General features: G+C 34.0%; 4 protein-coding genes across 6 annotated transcripts; all 4 read left to right on the forward strand.

Annotated features, from left to right (window-relative positions):
- On the forward strand, positions 1,840-3,525 carry LOC104786943 (pentatricopeptide repeat-containing protein At2g27800, mitochondrial). 2 transcript variants are annotated; one of them, XM_010512424.2, is made up of 3 exons: positions 1,840-2,057; positions 2,176-2,243; positions 2,330-3,525. In XM_010512424.2, exons 1-3 carry the CDS (start codon positions 1,888-1,890, stop codon positions 3,409-3,411), a joined length of 1,320 nt encoding a protein of 439 aa, XP_010510726.1. In that variant the 5' UTR covers positions 1,840-1,887; the 3' UTR covers positions 3,412-3,525. The 2 variants fall into 2 exon arrangements, with proteins under 2 accessions (XP_010510726.1, XP_010510728.1); XM_010512426.2 differs by having other exon boundaries at positions 2,336-3,525.
- LOC104786942 (RNA-binding protein 48-like) lies at positions 3,732-6,004 on the forward strand. 2 transcript variants are annotated; one of them, XM_010512423.2, is made up of 9 exons: positions 3,732-3,880; positions 4,035-4,100; positions 4,190-4,273; positions 4,379-4,459; positions 4,779-4,918; positions 5,215-5,296; positions 5,396-5,459; positions 5,568-5,630; positions 5,731-6,004. In XM_010512423.2, exons 2-9 carry the CDS (start codon positions 4,039-4,041, stop codon positions 5,827-5,829), a joined length of 675 nt encoding a protein of 224 aa, XP_010510725.1. In that variant the 5' UTR covers positions 3,732-3,880; positions 4,035-4,038; the 3' UTR covers positions 5,830-6,004. The 2 variants fall into 2 exon arrangements, with proteins under 2 accessions (XP_010510725.1, XP_010510724.1); XM_010512422.2 differs by having other exon boundaries at positions 3,733-3,880; positions 4,027-4,100.
- LOC104786944 (pentatricopeptide repeat-containing protein At2g27800, mitochondrial) lies at positions 6,168-7,218 on the forward strand. Its single transcript, XM_010512427.2, has 3 exons — positions 6,168-6,392; positions 6,501-6,601; positions 6,858-7,218. The coding sequence occupies exons 1-3, from the start codon at positions 6,220-6,222 to the stop codon at positions 6,887-6,889; spliced, it is 306 nt and encodes a 101-aa protein (XP_010510729.1). The 5' UTR covers positions 6,168-6,219; the 3' UTR covers positions 6,890-7,218.
- Positions 16,861-18,513, forward strand: LOC104786945. The gene has a single exon (XM_010512428.2). The coding sequence runs from the start codon at positions 17,202-17,204 to the stop codon at positions 18,213-18,215; it is 1,014 nt and encodes a 337-aa protein (XP_010510730.1). The 5' UTR covers positions 16,861-17,201; the 3' UTR covers positions 18,216-18,513.

Below are 22,752 nucleotides of genomic sequence, written 5' to 3' on the forward strand. Positions count from 1 at the left end.
CACACATTGTCAAAACGTTTTTGAGAAACTCTAATAGATGTAAACCTTTATATGTCACATAGTCTTCATTAAAAATCAACTTGTTTTTCTTCTTTTTCTTTTATTCCATTGATCCGCTTAAATCTTAGCTTCCAAATTTTAATTAAACCTACACAATATGTATATGTAATGTTAATATGGGCAAACCTACCCCATTTAAACCCAAACCATTTATATTTATCATATTTAACTTTAAACCCATATAAATCTATTTAAGTTTAAACCCCATTTAATTCTGCCTATTTAAATATGTCTAAACCCATTTAGACCCATATAAAATAAATATATTTTTTTACTGGAATAATCAGTATGAACATGAAGTAATTAGAGACAAAATAATTTCATAACAACCGCAGTCTAATACAACAGTAGCAAAACCATATATTTCAACTATGTTCAATCTCTTAGATGAATCAAAACAGAGAATCTACAACTATACTTTAGGTTTAGACAAAAAGGAACACATCTACTTAATCAACACATTTAATTAACACAACCCATCAACCAATTCATCAACAAAAAAAACCGATGAAATACAAAATTATTGTTTTAAAACTCACCAAGATTCATTGAGGCTCATAATCAAGATGATGTTGACGATTTGTGTGTCATTCACGACTTTCAGATTTGAGGTTTCGTTGAATAAAAAATATGCTAAAGAAAAAATTAAACGTTGCATACCCATTAATTTATGGATAATCTCATATATTAAATGAGTTTAATCGGACTACCCAATTTAAACCCATTTAATATTTTTATATAAATGGGACTAAATGGGCAGAATTTTGTATAACATACCCATTTAATTAAATGGGGTTTGAAACCCATATTAACATCACTATGTATAGGCACTGATTCATACAAGGCAACTAATTTTTTATTTGCTACAAAGATAAGTGTAAACGTCTTATTTTCTTAATTTTTTTTTTAAGAAAACAACTCATATTGTATTTCTAACTTGTTGAGAAAATTATAAAATTTCTTTGATACCACATAAATTAAAATTGAAAGTCATCATTTATCGATAGTAAAATATTTGAAAATTTATTTATCGATGAATTCCTCAGCAAATTCTTTTATAACCTAAACAGTTACATCTATTAGGTTTTTGTTTTCAATACATCACAATCACCCCAAATCGTATTATCCCAACTTGCAAACCCTTAATTCCACTAGTCATAACAACTGCGTTTTGCATCACTTTTGCTCGCACCACCTCACCTCCGCAGACTTACTTAAAAAAATTAATTCATGTATTTTTTGTGAACCTAAAAATTTATGTACTTTCATGAAAATGACTAAATGAAAAAATTAAGGTAGATATCAAATATTATTTATTGAATTTGATTGGTTATTATTTACTTTTTAAAATAATTGAATTGAAAAAAATAAAATATGATATTTTATCTTTAATGACTATTATTATTTTGTTATTTGTTATTTGATACTTATGACGTGTAGTGACAATTTCTTGTAATTTTTTATAAAGAATGAAATTAGTTTTAAACATGTACAACTTCCGTTATATTAGTTAGGGGATTTGTTTTGTTGATGCATGTCGACACACTACGAAAAATTCTATTTTGTTAAAAAAATTAATTTGAACCCAAATTTGTATGCAGTTTTAGTCCCAAACAAAACTTAACCAGCCTAAAACCATTTTCCATAAACTCTCCAATTTGCCTTCCTATTCTTTCATGCGTGTCCCTCGCCTCATGACTCCGGTTAATTTAAACCGAACAATCCCGGTTTAGTTTCTTCAGTTTATTGAACCGTCTTCTCCAGTCCCTTTGGAAAGAGAGTTTTGAGGTTTCGAGGATTTTGCAAAACGAAGCAGTCGAATCAAAAATGGTTCTAACTAGGTCTACATTTCTGGGCTCCATCTTCAGAACCGTTAAAGCACGAGTTTTGATCCCACCCAGAGCTAGACCCTCCCTCCTAAACCCTAATTCCACTTCGTCTCGCTTCTACACTTCCTCTTCTCCTCGTCAATCTCGAATCGAAGGTTCTGTTTTAAGGTAATTTCACTATTTTCCTGGAATCAACGTTTGTGATGATGTTCTTGATAAAATTTTGAAAATTTCTTGTGGGTTTATCTTACTCTGATGAAAAGTTTCGATTTTGATTCGAATTCAGAAGTTTTCTTCCACAAGAACTGAGCATTTATCGAAGATTTTTTGGTGTCATTGCTTCAACTAGTCAAGGTACTTGTGAATCGTTACTCTTGGAATCATTGTTTCAACTCTGCAAAATGTGTTCTAATTAGGAGCTTTTACTCTTGGAATCAAAGTGTTAGGTCGATCATCATCTGTTTCTATGTATATACAATACTCAACTACAGCTCCAACACGTTCACTTAGAAGGAGAATCAGCAATAGAAAGAAATCGAGTACGAAACCAGTCCTTAACGAATCAAAGTTTCAAGAAACAGTTTCGAAACTTCCACCAAGATTCACACCTGAAGAACTCACCGATGCTATAACTCTTGAAGAAGACCCGTTTCTGTGTTTCCATCTCTTTAACTGGGCATCGCAGCAGCCAAGATTCAAGCATGAGAATTGCTCTTACCACATTGCCATTAGGAAGCTCGGAGCTGCGAAAATGTACAAAGAAATGGATGATATTGTGAACCAAGTACTCTCGGTTCGTCACATTGGTAACGAGAATCTATACAATTCGATCATCTTCTATTTCACGAAAGCAGGGAAGTTGATCCGGGCGGTGAATATATTCAGACACATGGTGACAAGCAAGAACTTGGAATGTAGACCAACGATTAGAACATATCATATTCTCTTCAAAGCCTTGTTGGGTAGAGGTAACAATTCTTACACAAGTCACATGTACATGGAGACGGTGAGATCTTTGTTTCGGCAAATGGTGGATAGCGGGATTGAACCAGACGTGTTCGCTTTGAACTGTTTGGTTAAAGGTTACGTGCTCTCGCTTCACGTCAATGATGCTCTTAGGATATTTCACCAGATGAGTGTGGTTTACAGTTGTCAGCCGAACTCATTTACTTATGATTATCTAATACATGGGTTATGTGCACAAGGTAGGACCATTAATGCTAGAGAACTGTTTAATGAGATGAAAGGAAAAGGTTTTGTTCCAAATGGGAAGTCTTATAACTCTCTGGTTAGTGCTCTTGCGCTTAGCGGTGAGATCGATGATGCAGTGAATTGTTTGTGGGAGATGATTGAGAATGGTCGTTTGGTTGATTTTATCACGTATAGAACACTTGTTGATGAGAGTTGTAGGAATGGGAAGTATAATGAAGCGACAGGACTGTTGGAGATGTTGCGGGATAAAAAGCTTGTGGATAGAGATTTGTATGAGAAGCTTGTGACAGTTCTTCACAAGGATATGTAGAAGCTGTACAAAATGGTGTTTGTTTTTAGTTTGTCACTTTGTTGTAAACTTATTTATCTCGGTGAACTTTATTGTCGAGCATTTTGTCCTCTATGAATACGCATTTATTAGATTGTTCGTTTAGTGGGTGTTATTGGATAGTAGATTAGTAGTGGATTTTAATAGAGTCTAACTCCAACCCAAATCGTTTATTCAACTACAGATTTTTAAATACTTTACTCAAATAAATGTTATTGGTTCTATACTTATAATCTCTTCACTGAAAGAGTATTATTGGTTATCACTGAAAGAGTTGGGTTACTTTCTTTTATTTTCCACTCTGATAAGCCGACGTCGTTTTGAGTGTACTTCGAGACGACGTCGTTTGGTCGATTTCGGTTCTCTCTTTTGAATATCTGAAATTAGGGTTTGGGAATTTTGAATTTTTTTTCAGACTTGCTGAGATCGATTTGTGAATTCATTCACTCAGGTATCGAGCAATTAAAGTTCATACCTTTTTCGATCTCCTTGCCGATTACTGTAAAGAACAGTGCAAGTTTTATTCAATTTAGTCACAATTTGATTGTATTTAGTATCAATTTCTTTGATTACGGACTGAATCGTGTCCCTCTAAAGAATTGCAGAAGAATGGGTCGATACAAAGATGAGACCCCAGCTGTTAGGGTTTATACAGTTTGCGATGAATCAAGGTGAATTTTACTCAAATCAAATTTGTTCTTCTTGCTTTTTTACTGGTTCAATTTATTGATTTTGAACCTTTTGTTGTTGGGTTTATCAGATACTTAATAGTACGTAATGTCCCAGCTTTGGGTTGTGGTGATGAGCTCATGAAATTATTCATGACTTATGGAGAGGTTGAAGAGTGAGTAGTGTGCTCTTGCCCTCTTTTTGTTTCTGGCATTGTTCTTATGGAATATGATCATTGTTTGTTTGGTCCTTTGATTTGGTTAAATTTTGATTCGTGTAGATGTAAACCTATGGATGCAGAAGACTGTGAGGAGTTCACCGATGTCTATTGGATTAAGTTTCGTCTCGTCACTAACGCCAGGTTTTGATTCTTCTTTCCCTTTGATTGAACAACTTGGCATCACTGAGATTCCTATTTGGCTATAAACTCATATGTAATCTACTGTTCTTTCAGTTGTTATCCGAGAATGAACAATTTGTTTTGGCTGAGATAAATAGATTTAATAGAAAAAGATCCCTAAGCAGGTTCCTTGGTGTGTGATGATATCTGGATTTTAGTTCCTTAGGATAAAACTGTCATATTTGTTCATCTGCCTAAGTTGTGTGTGTTGCTATTTTACCACTTTTGGTTCCTAGAGGGAGAATTTGTTTTATATTAAGATATGTTGTTTGTTTGATAGATTTGCAAAGAGGAAGTTGGATGAATCAGCTTTCTTGGGTAATCGGCTCCAAATTTCATATGCTCCTCAATTCGAAAGCCTCAATGACACAAAGGATAAGTTAGAAACCAGGAGGAAAGAAGTGCTTGCAAGACTTAACCGTAAGTTTTATATTTCCATTTTCCACCTTCAACTAATTTTACTGTCAGTTAATCATTGTAGAAATTGGAAAGAGAAGCTGTCAGCTATTTCCATGGCATCATTCACATGTTGATAAAGCTAACATTTTGCTTATAGCATTGAATTAGTTAAGTTTTTGGGGTTAGAAAAGCACTGACAGGGTTGATATCAAAGGGGATAATATAAAACTGTTAGGACAAGTCCTAGTATAACTTCATAAGCCAAATATATACTGTTAGAAAATTACTGACAGGGTTGGTTCTCGTCTTGTGAACAGCCCAGAAAGAAAAGAGCACCTCTCAAGTTACAAAATTAGGTGGACCAGCTTTGACACAAACGGACAATTTCTCCCCACAAAGGTAAAAAACAAGATGGTTTACTTGGACGATTCTATTAATATCGAATAAACACATCGAGTTAGTGCATGAGATTGCTTCCTCTTTTTTTTTTGTCATTAGAAGAGAGATGGAGTACCAATTCCATAGAAGAAATGCTCCTGTTTCTCGAGTTTCTTCTAACCAGGTCTGTGTTCTGTTGTGTGTTTGAATGCTGCTTACTTGAACAATTGTGTCGAAAAACTTGGAGATATCTGTCATCTTGGTCTGATAAGGTTTTTATTGGGATATATAGGAGTATTTTGCATCCTCTTCAATGAATCAAACAGTTAATGCCGTCAGGGAAAAACTCAATAAGGTAAAGAACCTATTAAGTTTGCATTTTACAAGTTAACTCTAGAAATTTTTTTGACTCTCGAGTAAAAACATTTCCTCGTTGTTGTCAACATTGTAAACAGATTGAAGAAAGTGGTAACCAAAAGAGGTTACAACCGAGCAGCCAAACACCACAACCTGACCTCAAGAGAACACGAGTCGATAACCGAAGAAGGATCTAACTCAATTTTTTGTTTGTCATCGTATCTGTTTCTTGGGATTGCTCAGCTAATTTTAAAAGAAAGTATTCATGTGTAACTTACTTTGGTCATGATAGTGTTCTACCAAGATAGTGATTGTGAATATTGTAATTTGTGCCTAGCATGATCCAACATTCAAATCATCAAACCATCTAAACCAAAATTGTACCAAACTAATTCGTAATGATTTTGGTTTCAAATTGGTTCAAACAAACCAAGGCTGTAGGTCGATTTTGTTCCCAAACCGGAAAATATCCGGTTTGATTTACACGGTTTACTCGAACCGGCGCATCGAGTTGATGGAGGGTTTACGAAGGTTTTGGGGACGGACTTTGCAGAAGGAAGCAATCGAAGAAAGGAGCCAGAGAGGAAATGGCTGCAATTGGTATCGCATCTAGGTCGACGACGTCAATGAGATCCATCTTCAGGAACGCTACTGCACGAAAATTGATCTCACCTAGAGCTAAACCCTCCTCAGTCCCAAACCCTAATTTCACTTCCCCGCGCTTCAATACGTCTTCACGAATCGAAGGTTCTGTTCCCAGGTATATATAATTCGATGCCTCTCGATGTGAATCTGCTTGTTCTGTGTTGTTGATTTCAATGATGCCCTTGATTGAAAGTTTGGATTTTGATTTTTTGAATCTGTAAAGGTTGCTTCGGCGAGAGCTAAGCACACAGCAACCATTTCACAGTCTTGTTGCTGCTGCTTGTCTTGTTTCGAAACTCCCCTCTGATGTCACTTCTCCTGAAGGTAATAATACCAAAACCTGCTTTTGGATTAAGTTTCAGTTTTTGGGTTCATGTAAATCAAATCTCTTTAGTAACACTTTGTCAAAAAATGAAGTTGTAAATGTGGCAGTGTTTGGTGGTTTTGAGTTTAGTTCACTGAAACAATCGCATATGCGTATTTAGCATATCGTGAACTTTGGTGTGGAAGGATTCATTCTATACACATTGTTAGCCCAGTAAGGAAAGATTCTAACGACTTTCAAAATCGTTGATAACAGGTAGATTTGCCAACTATCTCAGTCCCATCTAGTACCAGCACTTGAAGTAGATGGATGGCTTAACATCCCGGTGATTGTTTTGCGCTAAAGTTTGATGTTTTCAAGGAAAGTCAGGTTCTTTTAAGTTACATCTGTCAACTGTCTTTGCAATCTCTCATTTGAGATTTGAACTCTCATACTTTTTTCTTGGCAGAAGTTATTACTTCCATTTAGTTTTACTTGGGTTTGTATCCTTTTAATCAAATGATGATGATTCGACCATAGTTATTTTGTCAGAATGTAAGATAAGTTCTCCCGGATTCATCTACACTTTTTTTTATTAGAAAATAAGATTGTTTGCACGGGATGAGATCTTTATGTATGTTCCATGGCCTTGTTTTTGACTCAAATAAAGTGATAAGCCTCTGCACATCTATGCACTTACTTGTTATGAAGTATCTGCATAGAGACTCTGAATCAAGAACAATCTCCTAGTAGAATCCATGTTATAAAAACATGTGTTCTTGGCTTTACATTCTCCTGTTGTGAAAAATAGCCGACTTTAGTGGTACTAATTTGCTCTGTTAGTTTCCTACGCGTGAATGTATTTAGGATATAAACTATGATTTTTTGGTTCGTCTTGAAGGAAAACCTCAAGGACAAGTTTATTTTTCTCGAATGACGCTTGTGAATGACGCTTGTGATTGCGTTGCGTGTCTCGTGTCATTGCGTGTATCGTTTATTTGGTTTGTCCATGAGAAGACCTCGATATGTTGTTGGCTTTATCTCTCTTCCAAGTAGGCATAAGTAGAGAGATTTCGTTGATGATTTTGTTGAGAGAGACTTGAAACCAGCCATATTACCACACAAAAACGTTCTTAAGACACGAAAGCGGGTATATTCGTATGGGTTGTTGCAGAAAGTAACAAACTACATACAATGATGATGATTTGCATTTTGCAGGCTCTAGTTTTGGTATGAGTCTTCCACAAAATTAATATGGAAGTTTTCTCTCGGGGACCCAATTTGATACCAAAACAAGAAGAAGAGTCTTTGTAATGATCATTGAATGGTCATTGTTTAGCTTTGTTGCCACCATGTGGTTTTCAATAAAGCACTTCAGTTCGTTTTCCCTTTTTGTAGCCCATTTTTTTTCACATACCAAGCCAAAGAACACAGCTTCCCTTTTCTATTTTCCACGTCGGCCAAGATGTTAGTGTTTTAGTTCTATGCTTTAGATTATTTCACACTAATAAGTTTGTGTTTTGACAAAAAAAAAAAAAAAAAAAGGGACGTTTGTGAAGTAAATATATAAAAAGACTTGAAGTTTCTCTAAAATATATTTTTGTAAATTCTTCTTACGTTTGCACTGATTAGAGAACTTAACAGTTGTTAATTTGTAGGAAAAAAATACAAAAATCTGAAAATTGTAATTTTTTTCATGTGGGTGTGTCTGTGAAGTGCTTCCTACCAAACTTCGTGTTTCCGACCTAAATATATATTGAAAAAGATTTTGACAAAACCACTTTGTATATATTAGTTTTCGTAATGTCAACTTTGTCTCATGAGAAAGTGATCAGCTAACAAACTTTCAACAAAACCTACAAATCTATTTTCTCATAGTTATGTACACATGTCTCACAAATAAACAAATCATCAATTTGATATATTTTCCTAAGTCTTACTAAGACACTAGCTAGTGCTCTTCTTTTGTAGTGATTAACTGCTCCTAATTAATCTCTGAGTTAGTTGTACAGATGCGACTAATGACAACAAAGCAAACATATAAGAAATCAAAATCCTCACAATTTGTACCTCAAATTCAGCTTATGTAATGTAAACAAAGTTTGCTTTTGACATTATCCATAAACGACGCCGTTGATCAAGGCCATGGTTCTATGATCCCTTCATGTACTCTCTCTTTGTTTTTTTTTTTCTTTCTTTTTTTGGAAAAGAAGAAGAAAGATTGTTAACCTGACCCCAGTTTATTTTCATATTAAATATGTCGTATTTTCCTTACTTTCAAATGTGATTTATTTTACGAACAAAAGAGGTCATGAGACACAAGGAAATCACCTTTGAAAGTAAATTGTGAACGTACGTAAATTTTAACATGCGACTTTATGAGTAATAAGATATTAAAGAAAATAATTGAGAAAAAACTATATTCTTACTTACGGAGTTTGATTGTTATTTACTTATTTTCTTGTGTTTCATGACCTCTTTGTTGTCATCAAATGTTTAAACTTTGCAAACCTTAACAGTCTTGCCAATAATATTTTAAAATTTTAAAGGAAGTTTTTGTTTCTAACAATAAAACAAAATAATACGATCGCTTCAATTCATAACTCCCAAAACACCAATAAACCAGTTGATCATGCAATCTAGCACATGGTTCGACCAATGTTGTCTGGTAAAAATACAGCTTGTAGGGATGGTCAATAGATCTATACGCACCAACAATTGAACCAATTAACGAAAATACTATACAAATTATTCGTGTATCTCTTTTTAAGCGAAGTTGATCAAAACATTGTTTATATTGATTCTTTAATAGTCACCAATCTTGTTTCTCTATTATAATCATTAGAAAGACAGTAATCATATAACAGAAGCAACTAAACACGTTTTCTCATCAAAAGATTCGCCAATTTTACCACATAGACAATGATACAACACAAACACACACACTTGAACAATTATCCACCCTTATATCTTGTCCACTTCTTCCTCTAAGCACTTTCTTTATTCGGGTCTCGACTAGCGGTTTTACATTACGTCTAAACCATTCTCTTAATCCGCTTTAACGTATCATTTAATTCGATTTCACAAGTTAGTTCATCTAACAGTAGCTTGAGTGGGCCAAAAACTTAGTAAAAGAAAATTAATTAATGAATAAAACTTGAGTAAAAAATTAATTTAGTATTCACGAAACGATTACAAGAGTTTCGAACACTTAAAATAATTCCATTCCAAACATTTTTTCATTTATGTTTATAAGCTGATTGATGACTTAATTAAATATCTTCATTAACCTTTTTGGTTTCAGATTATTATTATTGTTTGTTTATGTAAATCACGCCGTTGCAATAACGACGGCGAGCATTCCACCCAAAAAAAAAAAAAATTAACGATGGCGACCACAACTCTAAGTTCTATGATTTCTTCGCCTGTCACGAAATAATTTTCTTCTGCTTTGTCATGCATGCCCTCATGACCTGACAGCACAATTGTAGGGCAGAAAAAAATGATTCGGACCATCGATAATATAGTTCGAGCACTTCTCTTTCACGCTAATCTACCATATACGTACACATCGTGGATAACAACTCTTTGCACGAGTGTTCATATTTTAGTCGTCATTTTTCGATATTTTCAAGTTTTTTTTCCCTTTATTATACTTATTTTGATAAAACTATAATTTTTTTTGCTAAAAATGTAAATATTTCATTGAAATGAAAAAGGTTTAGGTTTACAATCATGGATTATAATCCTATAGAAATGGTCCCATGGCAAAAAAAGGTAAAAACATGGAAGCATAATTCGTAAACATGATCTCAGTCCGTCCACTCGACATAGGCACGAGGTGAATAGAGTTGGACGAAGTGATAACGATATTGGTGTTCTTCCCGTGTGGTAAGCTCGAGACGAAGGGCGGGTACACTTTGTAGAAGCCAAATTCCTCAAGCAATAGACGCACTAGAAGCCTTTCAATGGAGGCCCGAGACTAAGCCGTCAACGGCGATGTTTACAGAGCCCTCGATCACATACGTCCCCGGCGTCCTGTGAGAGCGGCTCATCTAACAACATCCATGAGCTTTCCTGTGAGAGCGGCTCATAAAACTATAATTTTTAGTAAACAAAAATTTGACAAAAAAAACTATCATCTTTTTCCAGCGCATGAATTCAGTATATATAATTTTAAAGGTTCACGTAGAAAGTCTTTTGTAGATGTTATTAGTGTTTATCGCTACTTTCTACGTAAGGAACATTGAGCTTATTACATTGTGTTTTATTTACAAAAATAACCCACTTACAATATTGTTACCCGATAACATATGCTTAGTTTTTGTAATATGATATTAACAGGTGACTACAACTATATATCACAAGAATGATATTAGTAACTTACTCAAGAGTTGCATGTGATAGAATGAGAATGCTTGTATATTGTAGTTCTGAATTAAATGATGCATGGTTCCTTTGTGGGACATTAAACACAAGTGGATAGGGGACCTTGCAAAGAAAATGCTTGTATAATGTAGGGTTTGCTGTCGATGTTCCCAATTCATTTCACAATTGTCTTCAATGTTCCTATCCACTGAGTATTCTTTTAGCTGCCTTCATGTTCATATCCATTTGCCGTAGATATATATCAACTCTTTCATGTCCACTTTCTAAGAAAATTCAAATCACAAACCGAAATCGAGTGAGATCATTAATGGCAAAAAATTGTTCATCTATCATATATATGTATACGTGGGTTTGAATCAACGTGGTAATGTTATGACGAGACTAGCACAAGTCATAAACTACTAGGCTATGTTTTTGGTCACTCATGAATTTTACTTTTCCCAATCTCTTTCACTAATTTAAATGTAGTACTATGCTCCAATTTTTAATGTTTACAAAATTAGCTGAGACTAGAATGCAAAATATCAAACATTATTATTCTGTCAATATACATGCTTCCAACTTGTGAAAATATGCCCATCATATTGATATACCCATTTTCCCATTCATGATCTTACTGGATTTTTGGTAATTGATGCTGACATTTGGCATTGTTAATCGATTTTTGTTTATAATCTAGTTATCATTACATGACAAGCTTTGTTTCATGACTTCATCATCGTTGTACTTCAAAGTTATATATATTTTGGTTATATATATATATATATATATATATATATGTATATATATGTAAAAAGTCACTCTAACGCTAGTACTAGAGAAAAAAAGACAGTAGGAGAATAGACTCATGGAATGGAATTGATTTCGACGTACCTTCATATACCACATGCAGCCACATGACTTTTTTAATTTGTTTTTGAAGTTTTATGAACCCAATAGCATTGACCTCTCTCAATTTAATGTAAGTTCTCTTCACTGCATCTCTACCAATTTAATATATTTTGTATGTATATTCACTAATTTCGTTATGAATGTCAAAATATACAAATGACAAATCATCCTTCTTTTAATTTACTAGGTCAACGGCTTGTAGACAAACTTGACTTGCCCACATAATCACGTAATTAAGAACTTTCCCAGCAGTTAACTACTCCAAGAACAATAGAGAACATATTGATTTAATATTAAGTATGGGAAAACGTTTTTTTTATATAAAGAAAGAAAAAGACAGAGTACATGCATTTGTCAGACTTGATTCCGAATAGTTTGTATTAAATTCGATGATGTTTTGTCACAATATGAATTTAAATCCACAAAAACAAAAAGTAGAACTGGATATTTGTTTATTATAAAAAGTTTAACATTCTAATATTAATATATAAGGTTTAACCAATTAATGGAGATGAAACAAACTAAGAAAATTTGAATCATACATTAACTCTCTTACCTACAAGAAAACACATTTTTGCGAGCATTCAAAACAAAAGGAAACAAATTAGAATCTGAGTATATTATAAAATCTCAGATCGAACATAAGTTGAAAACATTTTGATTTAAATAGTCAGAAAGCTCCAAAAGCAAGATACCTGTTCTCGGATCTCCAGATGTTAGGCTGTCTTTATAAAATTAAACTTTCACTTTATTTTATCAAGAAAAAAATAATAATTATTTCTTATCTCAACAGCAATAACGAGCACATATAAAAGGTTTTGATTAATTTACTAAATTACTAAATAAGTAATTGATAAGGAATGGTCATCATTCTTAATTATTAAAGAACCATCATGTTTCCGTCAAAATGTTTAGGGTACAATAACTACATTCACAAATTGGTTGTCAGTGATTAGTATCATCATCATATCGTTTGGGGTCGAACATTGATTCCAACTCAATCCACATAATCATTCATACTGATGTCGTATTTAGATATCGGTGTAACAACCTAACAATATGATATTATAAGTTTATAACCTTGTAAAAATACAATTTTAGAGTGTAGCGTTAACGAAGTTTTTACAAAACATTTTCGTCCCTTGTTTCATACGACATATTTCAAGGTATTGGTTTTTTTTCTTTTTTTTTTGGACAAACATGAATTTTCATTCAATCTAAACCTCAGCAAGAGGTGAGTTCTTACAACATGATTCATGATAGACAAAGAAAACTAAAGATAGAAGCTCCATGAGCTTAACAAAGGGATTTTCAAACTGAAACAGTTTTACAATATTTGAGATGTCTATTGGAACCAAAGCGGATTCGTACTTGAAGTCAGACTTCACGAGATCTTCGACCAGCGAGTGGTCATAAACGGCTCTAACGGATGACGCGATTGAACTTGTAAAAAGGTTTTCCACGGGGGGAACGCTTATGGGGGTTGTCGCCACCATGAGAAGGTTCAAGAGCATATGATCAAAGTCCTTTAAGCTTTTAGGAACAAACCTCAGGATACTAGATGAAGCTATAGTCGGGTGTCGTAGGTAATGGGAGTCAAACCGTAACAAAGCAGGTGGGTCATCCCTCACATGGCAATGGAGGTAAATGAATTCCACACAAATCTTGTAATCAGTTTGGTCCTGGAAAATGTCAACATACACAAGCTTTCGATATAATGGCGGTAGATGAAACAAAGGATCAAAGTGTTTAAGGATAGGGTTCAAGCAAGCTGTCGGATCAGAGTCATAACTATGGCTACACAAAGCAAGCATCCGGGCAGAATTAATAAACTGACCTCGACAAACAAATCTATCACACAACTTTTGAGACACCAATGTTCTGCTACAGAGGAAACTTGACCAAGCATAGATAGTTGGAACGTCCATAGAGATGCAAGATATCTCTTGATTGGGTTCAGGGAACAGGCGAGACGGAGTAGGACACTTGAAAAAGTTTCGGTAACCCCAACTTCTATGAGATGGGGTCATAATGCCGTTATTTTTCAAGCTAAACCAACCATGAGTAACAACCCTAGGTGAATCTAAAGGCAAGGTTCTCAGATAGCTTTTGTACCAACTTAGCGACATTGAGCGATCATGTTCTAGTTGCAGTCTTCGGACAAGTAGAATCATGACTCGGTACAAGGAGAAGCTAACGAAGAAGTACAAATAAGAAATTGATGGAGCAAACCTGGGCTTTAGGAGAAATTATATCGTTTGGGGTCGAACATTGATTCCAACTCAATCCACATAATCATTCATACTGATGTAGTGATGTCGTTTAGATATCGGTGTAACAACCTAACAATATGGTATTATAAGTTTATAACCTTGTAAAAATACAATTTTAGAGTGTAGCGTTAACGAAGTTTTTACAAAATATTTTCGTCCCTTGTTTCATACGACATATTTCGCGGTATTGGTTATAACTCATAACCATATAAGACATTTTTTATGGTTTTTTAAAATGTTATTTATGCACGACAAGAAACATAAAGTGATAACATGATTTTTGTATAAGTGGGATTTAAATATGTCTACATCGATATGTCACAACAAACAAAGCAACCGTGTTCTACTACCCAACTTTCTATTTTCGTACTAGATTTCAGTCAAAACAACATACTAGCATCACTAATTAACTAATAAGGTCCAAACTAATATGAGATACTAATCAACACAATAATCATGCACTTACATGTTTGAAAATTTGGTAAAGCTTGACAGTATCAAAATTTGACGCTATATTTGAAGACCCTTTGAATTAAAAACTGGTTTTTTTTTTTAATAAAATTTTGTTCTAAAACATTATCATTTGGATAATAGAAAAATATTTTAAGAAAGAACGAATTTGCATAAAACTTACCTATGCGGCGAATACGAGCTAACAAACAAAGTTCTAACATTTAGCGGTGTAGACAATTCAACAGCCTGCTCACACTTCCTCTCCTAGTCGTAGATTGATACCACTCGCGGCAAGCCAGTACAAGTCTAGAGGCAGCTCCCTTATACTACTCAACGATACCGATCCATATTTCAGAGTTCCTTTATTGCAATTTTCAGATTTGATCTAATTTGTTCCGAGAATGATGATTCCTTTTTTGCTACAAAACCTCATCCGTATTTCGGTAATAACATCTTCAATCCAACTAATTTAAACCTTGCAAATACGATACATTTGATATCTGAGTTTTGGAGTGAATTGAAGAACTATATTCAAGATATTCCAGATATTAATTTAAGCAGATTCTAAAAATAATATGAAAGACAAAACTATTAAAGGACATGACTGATATGTCAAATAATAGAGGAATAACGGAATAGTTGAATTAATGTTCGTGAAACAGACTAAACTGGATAAAAGTTTTGTAGAATACTAATAAAATGCTGAAATTTTAGTTTTAGTCATTTTTTCAGGAAAGCATTAAGTGCTAAGCAGGCAGTAACCCAACACCGAGCAATTAGAACGATTAATCGGGGTTAGAAATTTTAGACAGTTAAGGGTTTACAACATAAAACATTATAAATATAATATCATAAAATATATTACATAAATACATCTATTAAAATAATAATATGAAATAGTAAATAAAGCTAGACAAAAACAATTTAATTTATATCGATCAAACAACATGTAAACGTTTGTAATCATGTATATGAAAATAAATCTTATAAAATTAAATGTGTAATCATAATTGAAGTGAGGTCTATACAATTTTAGACGTTGTAGTGGTTGTCTAAGCGTTATTTGAGCACCTATCACTTAATGTTATAATCAGACGTATTTTCTATTTATAGTTTTAACAACTGGTGATATATATATATATATATATATACGCAGAATCACTTTTCTTAAAACTTGATGGATATTTTGAATATTAAAAATTAGTATAATTAAGTTTTAAAACATGAACAAATGAGATATGGTGATTAATACTTTTACACCAAGAGGTTTAGGGTTCTACGCCCAGATACTGTGATTTATTAATTAAGTTGCAGATTAATGAGATAACAATTTATAGGAGATCTTCAACGATGCACAATTAGAACTGTTCGTCATGATTTAATTTACGCATGGAGAAGAAGTGTAATTTATGGTGAGTATAACAGTTTTCGTAATTTACAATAATAATAAATCAACACGTTAAAAAAAAAATAAGATACTATTTATTGTCTAAGCTTTTTAAAAAAGATTCTCTAGTCTTTTGGTGACAAGAGAGGAAAAAAAATCTCTAGTCTTTTAGAAGAAAGAGTATATTTATTATAATATTTTTGTATTATTGACAAATCCAAATACGTAATTTATATACACACTCCTAGCTTAAAATATCTGATTTTCGAAACGGGTGATATTGTTTTCCATCCATAAATATTTGTATTTTTATTAATCGCAACAAACCAGTAGTCTTTTGGTGTAGTAATTAGTGTCCATAATTTTTTTGGCTTTTGGCTTGTAAGTTGTAACTCTCGACTTGACTACGATATCTGGAACTGGAAGGAATGAAATGAAAAACGTATTCGTAATACTATATATATGTTACTAACCTTTGTTCTTATTATGACAGTTTCTTAAACTAATTGTGATTTGCGTTGACAAAATAAATTAAGAAAAATTCCACTAATTGTAACCTCAAACTTATTTTTAATTCATCTATAATATATCCTAAATTAAATATATGTCAAAATATTATCATAAATCTAATCTTTCTTGTATATAAACCTTTCAAATTAATTTCTAAAAATTAAGGTTTAATCTAAAGGTTATATATGACTAACAACAAATTTCAATCCCTTTTGATTTTCTTTATATTAATTTAAAACAAAATTAAAGTCTTAGAAGTCATAAGTTGTACTACAAAACTTTTAAAATTAGTTAAGCATACAACTACAATAAAAAAATATCATAATCAAAAATTGTGTCCCCTAGATAAAGAAAGCTCAAAACTACTTAAATTCACCCTCTTTCTTCTCCACTCTTCTTAGCACACACACACACCCTAATCCATTTCTCTCTCTCTCTCTCAACCAAAAAAAAAGAAGAAAAAGAAGAAGAGAGAATAAGAGGAGAAATAAAAAGAAAGCAACCCAATCTTTAACCTTCAAAAAAACCCAGATTTGTTACTTTCTTCATCCTTCTTCTTCTTCTTCCCAACATTTTTCTCTTTTTTTTTTTGATTCTCAAGTAAAAAAGAAACACACTTTGTTGTCTCAAGAAGCAAACAGAACAAACCCCAACTTGGGGAAGTTTTTCATTTTTTTTTTTTTTGTTAACCCAAATCACATTTTTCGTTGGGGAAAGATGAGAGATTTGGTGTCATGTTTTAGCGAGAACTCTATAAACGTGACACATCCATTATCACTATCATTATCATCATCGTCATCATCATCTTGTTCAAAGTACACTACCAACAACGTATGTATCTCACCATCTCTCATACCATCAACACAAACCACCATTACAAGCATCTACAGAATCACTCTATCGAAGCACCATCTCATCATCAAGGTCACATGGTGCAATCCACACAACAACAATGGTCTAAGCATCTCTGTTTCCTCCGCGGACCAAAACCCTTCGACGCCTCTCAAACTCAACACTTCTTCTCGTTTCTTCCGTAAGAAGAAAGGTAACAAATCAGTCGACTCCGATCTCGGTAGAATCGAGGTTTTTTGGGATCTTTCTTCCGCTAAATACAATTCTAACTTGTGTGGTCCTGAGCCCATCAATGGTTTCTACGTTATCGTCCTCGTTGATGCTCAATTGGGTCTTCTTCTTGGTGACACATCCGAAGAGACTCTCCGTAAAAAGGGCTTCTCCGGCGATATCGGTTTCGATTTCTCTCTTGTTTCACGGCAAGAACACTTCACCGGGAACAACACTTTCTACTCCACGAAAGCTAGATTCGTTGAGACAGGAGATTCGCACGAAATCGTCATCAGATGTAATAAAGAAACAGAGGGTCTGAAACAGAGCGTTCATCATCATCATCATCATCAATACCCTGTTCTCTCTGTTTGTATCGATAAGAAGACGGTGATTAAAGTGAAGAGGCTTCAATGGAACTTTAGAGGGAATCAGACGATATTTGTTGATGGGTTGCTTGTGGATCTGATGTGGGATGTTCATGATTGGTTCTTTAGTAATCCAGGAGGAGGAGGAGGACCTTGTGGTGGTGGAAGAGCTGTGTTCATGTTTAGGACAAGGAATGGTTTAGACAGTAGCAGGCTTTGGTTAGAAGAGAAGATGGTTAAGAAAGATGATGAACAAGACAAGCTTGACTTCTCTCTCCTCATTTACGCCTGTAAGACTTAAAACTAAAAACAAAAACTAAGAAAAACCAATTTTTTTTGTTTTCTTAGTTTTTGAGATTTACAAGAAATTGGTGATTTGATTCTGTTTTTAATATTTGAGAATATTATTTTAATGGGTTTGCGTTATTATTATTTTTATTCTTGGGAGGAGTATAGATTTTTCTTTCTTACATTTTTTTTTGAGTTGTGATTTAATATTGAGAAATTCGAAAATGTGAATTTCTTCATAGGAGTTGTTTTTGTTTTTTTGTTTTTAAATGGTTTTTATTATAAATTCAAGAGCATTGCCTGATCTTAAATTGAAGTCATTTGTTGGGAAAATATTGTTGTCTCTATGACTCTCTTTTTAGGCAACATTGTGATCTCTATTACTATGTAGGCTCATCTGCAGTTATACATTTACTTTTTTCATAAATGTTGAAGTAATTGATGAATATGGTTAAGGAAGAAGAAGAATTGAAGAGTGTGAAATAAGATGAGAATATATGGGGGGAATATGTGCACGCCTATAAAGATATGCATGGAGCCTCTTTAAAGTACAAAAGTTAAAAGGTCTAGAATCTACTCATGCTATTTTTATGTTCCTCTTAATCTAATAAAAGTATATGAATGAGCTAATATGATCTTTTATATGAAGTTTACAACACAGTATATATTGGATTAGATTTTCAAGTTCCACCAACTTTAGTTTGTTTAATTGACATCCCATTGAAGGAACAAGTTCTTCTAGTTTTAGGTGACAACAATTGTAAATTATAGAGGGTTTTTTTAACATTTTAATGGTGAAGTTGTTGTAAAAAGAAAAGTCAAGTAATGGCTTAATTTTAGTTAAGTTGTTTCGGTTAGGAGAAATTTAGGTGGTGACATCCCAATCATTTTTTCTATATAGTTTGGTTGATTTGGAGAGTATTAGGTAACTACATTGTAAATGACAATGTGTATGTTTTAGTTTTAGAATTTTGGTCTACTCTAACCAAGAACATTATACTAGTGAATATCATATGCCTAACCATGTCTCTGTATATAAGTATTTATCAAGATATATAACTATAATTTTAATGAAACATGTACAAAATAAACTATTCGGTCAACATAACAATACCATATAATTTAATTATTGGTTCGAGTCGTTTAAAACCAATTTAGAATTTGCATCTCCGCCAAATATAGTTAGGAGTCCATGACGGCAACAATTAGTAATTCTGTTGGTAATCAGAAGTTAAAATTCATTGATGTTCGAGATCGAATTCTTGAGATGAAGTTCGAAGGATATATACAGGAGAAGTGTAGCGCCTTGGCCGCCAACTTTTCTAGCGGATTTTATGTCCACTCCAAGTTTATGGATTCACTTTTTTTAGTAGATTCAAGTTCGCTCACAATCTGTGAGTTCATCTATATTCGACGGTCGATTTGCTACGTAAGGAAACTTTAAAGATTTGTTTATCTACAAATCACCACATAATATTTTTTTTGTGTTTTGTCCTCATTCACACATTCACACAGTTCTGACAATCATTTTCTGGATAGTCACCCATCCTGAAACTACTCTAGTATAAACACATTTAACTCTGGAGTTTTCTCAGAACTTTTGACAGAAAGATAAGTGCATTTTTGTGAAATAGGTGGCCAAATCAATTATTTTAAGTCTCTCAGCAAACCGGAGTATCATAATTCATCCCACTAACAGATCGCAACGTCCTTGTTGCACACCAAGACCATCACCCTCAATGGGATGAGCCTACTCGACTTCACACTCATCTATGTTCGGTTCTGATACCATTTGTAATGCTCCGAACGCCAATTTTCTTAGTGGGCGCTATGTCCACTCCAAGTTCATGGGCCCACCTTTCTTAGTTGACCCATGTCCACTCCTGGCTTGTGGACCATCCATATCCGATGGCTAGTTTGCTAAGTCCATAAGGCTATAAAGACTTGTTTACCAACCCTACAAATGACCATATGATATTTCCTTGTGTTTTGTCCTCACTAACACAATTCTGAAAATCACTTCCCGGAAGATTACCCATCCTAAAACATTTCCAACTCAAGCAAGCTTAATTGCAGAGCTCTCTCATGATGGCTCGACAGAAAAAATAAGTGCACTTTGGTAACATATGTGACCAAATCAATTCTTTTAAGCCCCACATCCACTCCAAGTCCATGTGCCCACCTTTCTTAGTGGACCCACGTCCACTTCTGACCCGTGGGCCTATCCATATTTGACGGCCGGTTTGCTACGTCTGAGAGGCTTTAAAGACTTGTTTACCAACCTTACAAATCACCATATGATCTTTCCCTGTATTTTGTTCTTTCTCGCACAGTTCCGAAATTCATTTTCTGTAAGGTCACCCATTCTATAACTACTCCAGCATAAGCACACTTAACTATGGAGTTCTCCCTGGACCTTTGACCAAAAAGATAAGTTTTCTTTGGTGTCATAGGTGGTCAAAGCAATTCTTTTAAGCCTCTCCACAAACTGGGGTGTCACTTATCTTTTCATCTTCTCCGCAAAAGTGCACTTATATTTTCGTTTCATTACAATCACTTCCCGGAAGTTGACACATCCTAAAATTTTCCCAGCTCAAGCATGTTTAACTGTGGAGTTCTCTCATGATGGTTGACAAAAAATATTAGTGCACTTTGGTGACATAGGTGGCCAAATCAATTCTTTTAAACTACTCTGCAAACCGGGGTATCACAGTTCACCCCCACTAGCAAACCGCAGTGTCCTTGTTGTTCCCCAAGACCTTCACCCCCAATGGTGTTAGCTCTCTTTACTCTACACTAGTCTGGGTTAGGCTCTGATACCACTTGTAATGCTCCAAGTGTCATCTCTCACAATGAGTCCCATGTACACTCCCAATCCATGAGCCTACCTTTTTTGGTGGGCCCCACGTCAACTCTCGGCCCGTGAGTCCATCCATATTTGATGGCCATTTTTCTACGTCCGGAAGGGTTTTAAGACTTTACTGACCCTACAAATCACCAAATGATATTTTCCTGTGTTTTTGTCCCCACTCGCATAATTTCGACAATCACTTCCCAGAAGGTCACCCATCCTAAAACTTTCTCAGCTCAAGCATGCTTTAGTGTGGAGTTCTCATGATGGTTGACCAAAAAGATAAGTATATTTTGGTCAAATCAATTATTTTAAACCACTCCTCAAACCAAGGTGTCACAAGAAACCTTAATGAATTATGCTTTCAATGTTGAGAACAGAGGCATAAATCAAGAAAGAACAAACCGGAATTAAGGTAGAGGAAAGTCAAGCAATGGACGAGGTCATTCTAAGACCATGCAACATGCAGAGTGCTAAAATTATGGAAAAAGCCACATTAAAAAAAATTATTGAGCATTATAGAAGAAAAAAGATAACAAAAGAGTTGGAGCTAATTTAGTGATAACTTATGCAATGGTAGTGTCTACTGATCTTTAAGAAGAAGTGAATCTCACGTTGCGGTTGTTGAAACCGCATAAACATCAATCTCTTCAGCTGCTAGTCAGATCGATTCTTGGGTCCTTCATTTAGGAGTCTCTTTTCACACCACGACACCATATCATAATGGAAAACTATGCTACTGAGAATTTTGGGAATGTATATCTAGCAGATGGATTAGCTATGGATATTTTTGGTGTTGGAGACGTCAACCTGAAGATGAACGTGTGTGAAAGACCACAAAGGTGACGATAACCTAAAATACATTTGTTGTTGTCGAGAATACCAAGAAAATTGAATTGTGCTATTGCAGATTATGGCATATGAGTGAGAAATGTATGAAGCTCATGGTAGCAAATGTATAAATGCCTTTAGTTTGTAACTATTTAACCAATATCCAAACTTTCATCAATTGACTTATTTGATACATCATTTTTCATTATTTTGAAACACTCTCAATTCATCTTAAATATTAAAAATTAGATGTGTTATTAAAAACCTAGTATGCTCTGAAGTTGTTTAAACACAATTTTTTTCTACAAATGTTAGCCTAAACTTTAATACCAATTGTCGAACTAACATGACACAATGAGACTAGAGCTTTTAGGCTCACACACACTTGATTGTATTACTCGCACCTCACAACGAGATTAGATTTTAAACTTGAACACTAACTAATTTTACACGATTCATTAATTTCTCACGATTCTCGTTTGAAATTAAATTAGAAAACACAATAAAATTTTACGAGTTTGATAAACATATTACTTCAAACTGTTTGCAAAATGAAGTGAATATACACAAATAAAAAATGACGAAAATACTATAAAGAATATAATTTCTATTTTGTTTAACAATCTCCATAAAAGTTTCTTCATTATTAAACATTTTTTCTCTTTCTTTTTTTATCAATGTGAAGGAAAAAAAAAAGAACTGGAAAGGGAAGGAAGATACATGTGCTGCACAGTGACTATATTGCTTTCACCCCCTTCATGAGTGGTCCCTTATTGTCTTACAATTTAATTTTCGAATCAAAATCTATCAGTCCCTTCCCCTACTACTACTAGTACTTATATACTCATCCAACAAGTACTCTTTGTTC

Source organism: Camelina sativa, chromosome 5, assembly GCF_000633955.1.
Source record: "Camelina sativa cultivar DH55 chromosome 5, Cs, whole genome shotgun sequence".
Classification (NCBI taxonomy): domain Eukaryota; kingdom Viridiplantae; phylum Streptophyta; class Magnoliopsida; order Brassicales; family Brassicaceae; genus Camelina; species Camelina sativa.

What these genes read in the sequence shown, in the direction of transcription:
- LOC104786944 (XM_010512427.2), top strand. Translation starts at nt 6,220, where the DNA reads ATGGCTGCAATTGGTATCGCATCTAGGTCGACGACGTCAATGAGATCC. An exon ending in ATCGAAGGTTCTGTTCCCAG is followed by an intron (nt 6,393 to 6,500) that starts GTATATATAATT and finishes GAATCTGTAAAG; the next exon opens with GTTGCTTCGGCGAGAGCTAA. An exon ending in TGATGTCACTTCTCCTGAAG is followed by an intron (nt 6,602 to 6,857) that starts GTAATAATACCA and finishes CGTTGATAACAG; the next exon opens with GTAGATTTGCCAACTATCTC.
- LOC104786943 (XM_010512424.2), top strand. Translation starts at nt 1,888, where the DNA reads ATGGTTCTAACTAGGTCTACATTTCTGGGCTCCATCTTCAGAACCGTT. An exon ending in ATCGAAGGTTCTGTTTTAAG is followed by an intron (nt 2,058 to 2,175) that starts GTAATTTCACTA and finishes ATTCGAATTCAG; the next exon opens with AAGTTTTCTTCCACAAGAAC. An exon ending in CATTGCTTCAACTAGTCAAG is followed by an intron (nt 2,244 to 2,329) that starts GTACTTGTGAAT and finishes TTGGAATCAAAG; the next exon opens with TGTTAGGTCGATCATCATCT.
- LOC104786945 (XM_010512428.2), top strand. Translation starts at nt 17,202, where the DNA reads ATGAGAGATTTGGTGTCATGTTTTAGCGAGAACTCTATAAACGTGACA.
- LOC104786942 (XM_010512423.2), top strand. Translation starts at nt 4,039, where the DNA reads ATGGGTCGATACAAAGATGAGACCCCAGCTGTTAGGGTTTATACAGTT. An exon ending in ACTTATGGAGAGGTTGAAGA is followed by an intron (nt 4,274 to 4,378) that starts GTGAGTAGTGTG and finishes TGATTCGTGTAG; the next exon opens with ATGTAAACCTATGGATGCAG. An exon ending in GACAATTTCTCCCCACAAAG is followed by an intron (nt 5,297 to 5,395) that starts GTAAAAAACAAG and finishes TTTTGTCATTAG; the next exon opens with AAGAGAGATGGAGTACCAAT.